The 9909-nt window shown below is 36.0% G+C and overlaps 1 protein-coding gene across 1 annotated transcript in view; it reads right to left on the reverse strand.

The window, feature by feature from the left end:
• Window positions 1-5012: 5012 nt before the first annotated feature.
• LOC128554552 (uncharacterized) overlaps window positions 5013-9909 on the reverse strand; it is a 45178-nt gene continuing 40281 nt past the window's right edge. Inside the window, exons 4-5 of the mRNA XM_053535822.1 lie at window positions 9267-9888; window positions 5013-9078 (exon numbers count right to left, since the gene is read on the reverse strand). Coding sequence (XP_053391797.1) covers window positions 6425-9078; window positions 9267-9888 — 3276 coding nt within the window. The 3' untranslated portion in view covers window positions 5013-6424. The remainder of the gene's footprint in view (window positions 9079-9266; window positions 9889-9909) is intronic.

A 9909-nucleotide genomic window follows, 5' to 3' on the forward strand; every position in this document is an offset into this window, starting at 1 on the left:
TTTTCCAAGTCAGTCAGTACTTGGAAGTCTAGGAAGACCCTAGAATGAATTAAGAGGAAAGAATCCGGGTCACTAAAATTACTCCTGGCAGGAATTGCGAAAAAATATATGCTGGTCACAAAAATCAAATGTCGATTTTTTCACTGGTCCCGACCTAGAGCGAAATGCCGAATTTGAATAGTCCAGTTGCTGCCCGTTTCTTGGGTTATTTTTCAAAGAAGGTCAATGGTTGGTCATCTAGGACCATCCTAGCATAAATTGCGAGGCAAAAATCCGGGTCCAAAAAGTCACCCTTAACTCGAATTTTTCACGGGTCCCAATTTGAAGCGAAATGCCGATTTTAAAGGTCCAGTTGATGAACGTTTCAGGGGTTATTGATGGGTGCTTGGTCGTCTACAACCATCCTAACAAAAAATTGTGAGGAAGAATTGGGTCCCCAAAACAACTTGAAACTCGATTTTTACAAGGGTCCCGCCTTCGAGCGAAAGGCCGACTTTTAAGGGTCAAGTTGCTACCCGTTTCGGGGTCATTCTTTCAAAATAGGTTAGTGCTTAGTCGTCTAGGACCATCCTAGCATGACTTGCGAGGACAAAATGCGGGTTTCAAAAGTCACGAAGCCAATATTTAGCTTGCAACTCATACCGGCATGGTCCCTGATGCCCAAGTACAAACGGCTTTTTCGATTTAACTATCGAAACCGTTGGAAACAGGACAATCCAAAAACGTCCATGTTATCTACGAGAGGTGGGTGGGGGATAGGGAAAAAAAGCTGTTTTGGGTGAGTGGTTGGTATGCAACTGATGCTAAGATTGTCCAATTTAGTCGTTTGTACGACGGGAAACATATTAAATACATGAACCGTTATACATGCAAATGTCTAATGTTCTTTATCTGTATTTAGGGTACTCGAAAGCCACGGCAGATAAAAATGTTTCTAACATGTTCTTTAATATGAAATAACAACCAAAACAGCACTGTTATAAATCAACCAACGTGTTTCAAATACATCTTTTCATTTATTTAAAAATCTTATCCGGGCCACAATACGAAACTGTCCCTTTTACGAAACTAATTGTCCTTTACTGGAACCATTAAATTTGTCTAATAGTAACAAAGTAGTTCAAATTGCTTCTATTTGTAATAAGCCTCCCGTTAGCAACAATGATGTTATCAACTTGCGTATCAAGTTTCTATGTGTCATTTATGTACAGAAGATGAGTATACTTTAGACGTATATCGTCTCTTTTCCATACATTTACTGCCATAGGTATAACACAGTTAATATTTTAAAGCATCAATACACCTAATCTTAACCTTTAGTTGGTATATTTTAGTTTTGTGTAGCTACTCTATGGATCGTTTCATATGCTAAGCTGGATTGGAGGTAGCGTTACCGGACCTCTTGACTCGTAATCATATGCAATTTTTACTGTGATCAAGTAATGATTGAAACACTTCATACATAACGGGCTAGCTCAACTTCTTAAGATAATCTATGCATATTTTCATAAGATTGTGTGGATTTTTCTCTGAAAAAAAATCTGCGAAAAATCCCTTTGCAACGCAGTATCGAGTAAATGTCAGGTAGACAGTTATGTTTTTCTTACTTACCAAGCCGTATTACCCATTTAAAGTCGTCTGTGGCCTAGCTTTATACTACATAAGCATCATTTTAGTTACATTTTCTATATTTTAATCCTCGAAATAAAATGAACGTACATTTTTTAGTGTGGAAATAGGTTTTCTTTTCACTCTCCATTATAAATACTATCAATTCAATTGGGACACTTTCATCTGCTAACATGTTCGTTAATATGAAATGCCGGAAAAAAGTGTTGAAATTGAACGAACGTGTTGTCATTTATACTTGTACGTTCATTTTCCTAACGGTATATTCTATTTCACTGATCCTAGGTGCAAATTGACATACCAGGCTCGACGGTAACTGTTTAGATAGTAGTCAGTCAGTCAGTCAGTCAGTCTGTGTTTATGTTTAATAAGGGTGCATTTCGTCAAAGCATTACGCCATTACGCTATGTAAAGGTATGGACCCCGGCATGTCACCAGGCATGCTGTTAGAAATAATTTTAGAAGCCAAAGCGGTAAAGAAAATTTACCTCTACTCAATTTCCGCCGAGCATAAGCCAAATAAGTCCAAGACGGCAAGCTCTCCCTAACAATAACGGTTGGTCGCCGCATGGTACTGGCTGGTCCTTCGTTGCTGGTGTCGATGCCCATCCCATCTCGCCCCAAAGTTGAGCGTAGGGCTCAAGAAGCTTGGGGTCTTTTCTGCATGTCATCAGTGAATTATACAGGTAGATATTCTTCTGGTTAACACATCCATGCCTCTCATGGTGTCCCTCGAAGGTGTCTGCCACAGCGCTCATCGTACAGCCATACAGGAGTCCTGTCAGTACCACACAAGTCGCTAGAATTATGGTGGCCGAAGCTTATGTGCGATAAAGGACCAAAGTACAGTTAAGACTCCCCCATGCAGATTCGTCGACAGTCTGTATGGCTCATCCTCTTTGTTCCAAGTCCTTTTCAGGGCCACTCCCTCGGTTATTAGTCGGGACATCAACGACTACACCCCAATATAATTATGGTTTACATCCGTCGATGCCATATGCCCTGTCCGCGACGTGTACGCTCCCAAGAGAAGGAGAAGTGTTTATATGTTAACGAGGCTCTATAGAATTTAAGAAAAACAATTACCCGAGCACCATATATTTCTATCCATATATAGAACCAGTGATACATTCTTTTCATTTCATTTTTATATTCTTTTAATATCAAAAAAGAAAAGAAAAAAGAAGAAAAAAGAAACAATCCGTGAGCTCATATGCGCAAAAAACACGAAAAAGATGTATCTGACAGATCAGAGAAGGTTTTACATTTAAGTCATTCGGGCAAAACATACATTTATTGCATCCAGCTAAAAAGGAATTATTTCATAATCGTAAATCAAAATAAAGAAAAGATGTTACAACTTTTGTTATACTTTTACACTGCACATGTATGTTTTTCAAACAAACATTTACCATAACAGTACATGTATTAACGGGAGAAAAACCGTGTGCAAACAAGGCAACTCACGTGCTGTTAAAACCCGATTTTTATTTTTGAAATGCTTTCCCAGGGACGTATATGTATTTCTGCGCAGATTGTTATCTGGTGTCTGCGTTTTGTTTCTTTCATAAAAACCTCTTCTTGAAGCATTAAAGATACAATCTAAACCATAGAATGTTTAACTGTATCAGTAACTAACGCCAAATGCGCTGCCCCCAACAATGTTTGTGCTCGTTTCTTCTCTTGTTTATTCCCCTTTTAGAACTCGGCGTCGAGTAAAATTTTGTAGACAACCGTAAATGTTAAAGAATCACGTGTTTACCTGTGCGATTCTTTGTTTTTAGGAATCATATTTATGATTTTGGTAAGTATTAGTCGGTATGCTTTTATCTAATTTCTCGAAGAATTTATATACATGTAAACCGTTTGGAAGCTTGACACTACGTTCGTACTCATCCATACTCCAACAGAGTCCGTACTCAATAGAACTCGAATGTAAGGTTATTATTCTTGAAACTGTGATCGAGTCCACCAAATTGTGAAATGATATGAACAGTAATTAATAATTTTATGTTTGTAATAACGAGAGATAAAAAAAATCGCTTAAAAACCTTCAGGGTGTGCTTTTAAATCGTCGTGTAATGTTTGTATGCATGAATAGCGACAATACACGTTTGTTTTGTGTATTAACGTCTGCAGAAGCCCTTGGGATATGTTTGTGACCTCGACCTTCGGTGTGTTATCCCTACACTAATGAATATTTATTTTTTATCATTTAAGCAGTTGTTAAAATATACATTATTCTTTTTTTCCCTTCTAGGTTACTTTCCTACCTCTTTCTAGATACTTTGTTCAGTTTTGTTTACATCCGTTCTTTCGTAACTTAAGAACACTTCAGTAAATTGTATTAATATATTTTCATGAACAATATATTGGCTGTCAATCCAAAGGTCCGACGTTCGAATCCCAGTCCAGGAATTGGAAATTTCTGAGATGCTCTCACGTGCCTCCAGCTAAAGTAAGAGGCTAGTACTGGTTCTTCCCAAGAATGTCGGCTTAATTCGCGTGTATCGGTGCTACATGTATACACCGTGTACGTTAAAGGACCAGATTGTCTATTCGAAAACTGCTGTGCTAAGTTAACCAGACAATCTTTGAAATTCTATAGTAGGGTAGAAAATTATATTTAGGACTTTGAAAAACGATATGAACAATAGATATTTAGGAAAACATCTCGGGATTAGAGTGGTCTGTTTTTTAAATACAACGTTTATATTTTTGCACTGTGTTCTCTGAAAAACAGAAAGACAAAAAAGTGATTTTACTTTCGGAACGCAAATTACTATTAAGTAACAGGTTTCCTATCCGCATGGCTATCTGCACATACAAAATAGTGTCAATTACACAAACATAAGAAGTATATACTGACTTGATTTTCAATAATTCTTAGACCATCACTTTTTGTTCGGACATTAAAACTAAATTTACGGAAACATACGGAGTATTCATGAGCGTCAGATGAATACGTACAGACAATAATAAATTTCCAGCTGTTGCTTGAACTTTAACATTTGAGTTTTTGCATAGAAATTTGTTTGATCTGCACAGTTCGCCATTCAGTGTTATCTTTTTAGTCCGACCCTTTTAACAGTTAATGGTGCTTACCAAATTGAAAAATGGACAAGTTAATTGTAGAAATTTAGCGGGGTGAGAGTTAAGAATAACAATGTTTTTAAGAAAGTCACTCGGCGCATTTAGAGACATGACATAAAGAACGCTGTGTAAATAGCATGACGTCGTCGTGCATGTCGTGAATTTTTTATTTCACATTTATGCGAAAATTTATGTATAATCAGTAACTTAGCATCAAACATTTTGAATATTTAGAAAAAGCTTGATAGCATTTTAATGAAATTTAACTTAACTGTGTATTTTATGTCCAAAATTGGCCTGTTATCTATAAACCTCTGTTTTCTTATGGTGCATGTGTGGTTCTATTATTTCGGATGATTTTGCTTAGATAACTAAATAACACTGTCTCGTTTCTAATTTCTGCTTGAACACAAGAAAAACTATGATTTCCCAGTACTGTCACTTATACAGGTTTCCTCAAGGAATGACTGATATATGACTGATCGTAAACTATATGGTTACCAAACATGTATAATGGAGTCGAAAATATTAAATTAAAATGGCCCTCAAATTGAAGAATTCAGTAACTACTGACTGAATAGCTAAAGAGAACGCACACCTTCATATTCGTAGTTTTAGATGGCGTATATCACTAATTTTGGCATATTGTGCCCCTGCATCATCAAACTATGCCATGCAGTAACTTGTTACACTACTCTAACATTAAACAGGTGAAATCAATGGAATGGTTTTAGGTGACCGAAAGTGAAGTTGACAGTAAACGTTCTAGTTCTAAACAACCTCCACATGTCAGTTAAGTTGAATAAAAATAAGCAGATTTTTTACTTCGTTATGCAGGGTATTAACAAAACCATCAGGAACAGCTGTAATGAAACTTACAATAAACCATAAACTAAGCGTATCCGCTGTATATACGACGTTTACGATGAAAACGATGGATAAGTTAAACCATGCAGTGGTGTCAGGAAGAAGCGATACTGAGCATTTCAAAAGCTTCGGAAGTAACAAAAATTGATCGTGGGAAAGAAACTTGGCCTGCTCTAACTAGAAGACCAATATCTAGCTAATAACGGACCGATATTGATTTGATTGGGGTTAAAGGAGGGTGCTTATTTCACGATAGGGTAAAGTCGCATGCCCCTCGCCGATTACATCATGACCACATTTTACCATTTAAGAATTGGATGTATACATAATTTTCTACCAAACTTGTACTGGAAAGGCTTACGGAAGCCTTTACAATCTAAAATTATGACTTTATGTGTCTTTGCAAGAAAATATGTTTATTAGAAAGTTAGATTGAATTAAATGTATAATAGTGTTCTAACTGACTAGAAAAAAAGGTTACCGGTGGAATTCTAAACATAAACTCTCATAAAAACATAACTTTTCAAAACACATGATTACAATCCACCAAAGACTACAGTATCAAATAATAACGATATGAATGTTACATTGAACAAAATGTTCAAATATCAACACAAGTTATACCAAATCAGCCAAGTACAGTAAAGCTCTGGCAGTTTTATGCTCTTTGGTGAATGAAACTCAGCATGAATAGGATTTAATAAATACACCACAAGCCCGAGGTGTTATTAGCTTGGTTTCTATTATTTCATCTAAATTATCAGTCATCAAGTTATCTCCCTTAATTATTAACTGAATAAACACCCATTCTTTTTTCCATCGGAAAGGAAAATGTCTACAGATTTGTCGAATACTCGTTTTTCACAGATCCGAATTCTAATGTTAATAATTGGTCATTCTGTTTGCTACACTTTGTTACCATAAATCTCATATCTGCTCTGACTTTTCCTACAATTTCTTGTATTTCACTTTTCCCACACGATCCTCTCTTGAGGTTTATTTTGCATGAGAGCAGTTCCACATTCATGACGTTACTTCTCAGCAATGTGTCTATAAAATTTCGCAGTGATTGTAACGTAAGTGTAACCAACCATAGCTTTACTTGTTCCAAAGCCCTTATTCTAGGACACAATTTAAATTCATTATCTCCAGTGTCCACATTAACTAATTTTAGGTATTTTAAATCCACGAGTTTCGGCAATACATTTAACAAAGCTTCACCAAATGTTAGAGATCTATTGGCATCCAAATCACTATTGCTTAAGTCAAATGTTAAATACTGTAACTTCAGAGCACCTTCAAGACAACTGGTTAGTTTTGTTGGAATATCTACGTCTGTTTCAATATTGCATGATTCAAGCTGGCTAGTATCCAGATTCGCAATAATAAAAGGCACACGCCTCAGGTCAAGCGTTACTAGTTTTGTATGTCGTTCAGATCTATGTTCCGTTTTAGTTCCCAAACTGCAACCTTTAAAGCCATGTTTATTACATTTTACACGAACTAAAGAAATTTGTATCAGATCTGTTTTAACTGCTTTAACTGCAAGTTGTTCATATATACTGCTGAGATCATCATGTTGCAGCATGACAGTGAATAAATGCAATGACCGGAGTTGTGTTAGATTATTTAGTGAGAATTCTTCCAATTTGCAATCACTTAAAACCAGACATTTTAAATGAGTGTACCGGGGAAGAAGGCTGACAGCTTCTTCTTGTTTTATGTGCAGCTTAGCAAGACTGTCAACAGAGGAAGGACCATTGATGCCACAGCATGTTGAAACAGACAAAAGTGTATCTGTACTGGCCTGAATGAGTTTTTCGACATCAGTTTTTTGAGTTTCGTCGTCAATATAGAGATCTGTCAGCTGATATGTAGTACTGTCGTAACCAGCTCGATCACTTTCTCTTGAACATGTTAACCAAAGAGTCTGAAGGGCTTTTAAATTTGAATTGCATTCTCTGTACCTATTATACCTGATATTAGTTTTGTATGACATGAATCCATGGAAATGCAACTGCCTATATTCAACAAACCGTTCGTCCTTACTAAGTATATCCAAAAGTTGTTTATTTAGAGTTTGTAACCCTTTAGGACAAAGACTTGCTAGGAAAACAAGAACATTTGATAGCTCGAGAAAGTCTGATACCTTTGAAAAGTAGTTTGTTACCGTGGCAGGTAAACCAGTTGATTCACGATAATTCATTGCAATATGAACAGCAGACATGAATTCATGGAAACTACTGTGTAAAAAGTGAAGTTTGATCTTTCGTTGTGATAACGTTGCGGGCACTTTATTCCTTGAGACAATGCCTACATTACACAGCATTTCCATGTCCTCACTGGTTAAACCATGCAGATTTTGCTCCAATTGCTCATAACCAAACACTAGACCCGATGTATTCACATCATCAGAAAATAATGTCGAATACGCAAACTCTGCTAAATGTTGTAAAAGTGGTACTTTTTTCCACTCATCTGGAAACGTAGTTGTTTCAACAGAGAGCATTTCTTTTTGTTGACTGTTTAATGTTTTGCTTCTGATGAACAACATTTTAACTGTTTTACCATACACAACTGATTTACATGTATTCGATGACACTTCCTCACACCATTGGCAGATCAGCTGCGTAACAACAATAGGAATTTCAGATAAATCTTCAAGATCATTCTTTCCTAAAAAATTAATAATCTCTTTTGGATCTCTTCTTGTGTTGTACATGCAATTCAAATGCTTCACAACGGCATTAACGAGTTTTTCATGATCATTTTTACCAATACCTTTTATTGCAACCTGATGGTCAATTTCACTGGTTCTCAGCCGAATGATATCAAGTTTAGACGTTCTTGATGTAGTTAGAAATGTACATTTTTTGTAAGTCTGCCTTTGTGGTACTTTTTGACCCGGCGGACAGGATGCTTGCACCAGAGAGTGATTCCACTCATCTAAACCATCTATAACTATAAGACATTTTTTTGTATCAAGTATGTTTACGAGAAAAGTTTTGTTACTAATACAGCTGACTTGCTGAATGATGATATCTTCTATGTGACATAAATTCGTCTCGCGAAGAGAAACGTAAAACAAAAAGTCAAACGATTTTAAAACCACTAAATCCGTGTTAGAGAAAAAAGAATCTTTTTCCTGTAGATTTCCTTTAGAAAAGCAGGAACATAACGCAGTATGAGGTTTGGATTGAGAATGGGCAACACACCAGGCTAGCACCATCCGCTGACAAAACGCAGTTTTTCCGATACCTGCATCTCCAGTAACATATATATTTTTGCATTCTTTATTGAACTTGAAAAATACATCGTGGTATGAAAGTACTTCAATCTCTTTGCTTTGTACTCTGTGATGTTCAAGTATTTTCATCATAGGGGAGACATACAAGTCTAGCAATGGCGCATCTTCTTCTTCCAATAAGGGTGATACTTGTAATTTTGAATAGTTTTCTTCGTAGGTCTCAATAAGTCTTCGCTGAAGAACTTCAAAATAAACAATGCACAAATCAATATATATGAGATATATATCATACTAAATAAGTAATGTTAATAATTCTTGTATCATTATATCATTATATCATGTAATAGGGCTGAAGTCTGTTTTCTGTAACTGGAATATTTAGATGGGTGTTTTATGAAATTATATACCAACGTATTTTAGAGATATTTACCCTTCCTTTGTTGTTTGAGTCTCTCATTTTGTCCCATTAAGACCATTCTGTGTCTGGAATAATCATGTTTGATATTTGCATTTACTCGTTTTTGAAATAGTACGGATTCATTGTCAACAATTATTACTTCATCTGAATGTCCATGCAGTAAAGCGAGTGATTCCAGGCTGTCTGTTTTGTGTTCGGCATTGTACCCTTTATAGAGATTTTTCAATGGAGTTTTTGTTTCAGTTTTTTTTTCTTCTTGTTGCATAGCTGTTTCGTCATTTTCTATCTTTATATCATTATCTAATATGATACTTTTGTCTTCATCAAGATGATCTTCATGATCACTGCGCCCTGCAGTTGAAACATCGCTTTCTGCTTTTCTGTTTTGTAATTCTTCTTTTTCTTGGATAACTTTAGAGTAGGCTTCGTTTATTATTTGTACAATATCATCTGCCTTTTCACTCAAACTTGTTTCTGCCTCAATTCTTGCTGTTTCAATTGATGTAAGCGAACTGGCCGTCTCCTCTCTTAGACATTCTTTGAATCGATCAGTGTGTTCCTTAATTGAATCTATTGCCTCTTCAAGTAATTTGTATGCGTCCTTTTTCACTATTGTCAAACTGTCTGATCTAAGCTGTAATTGACAAGAAAAATA

Source organism: Mercenaria mercenaria, unplaced genomic scaffold, assembly GCF_021730395.1.
Source record: "Mercenaria mercenaria strain notata unplaced genomic scaffold, MADL_Memer_1 contig_522, whole genome shotgun sequence".
NCBI lineage: Eukaryota > Metazoa > Mollusca > Bivalvia > Venerida > Veneridae > Mercenaria > Mercenaria mercenaria.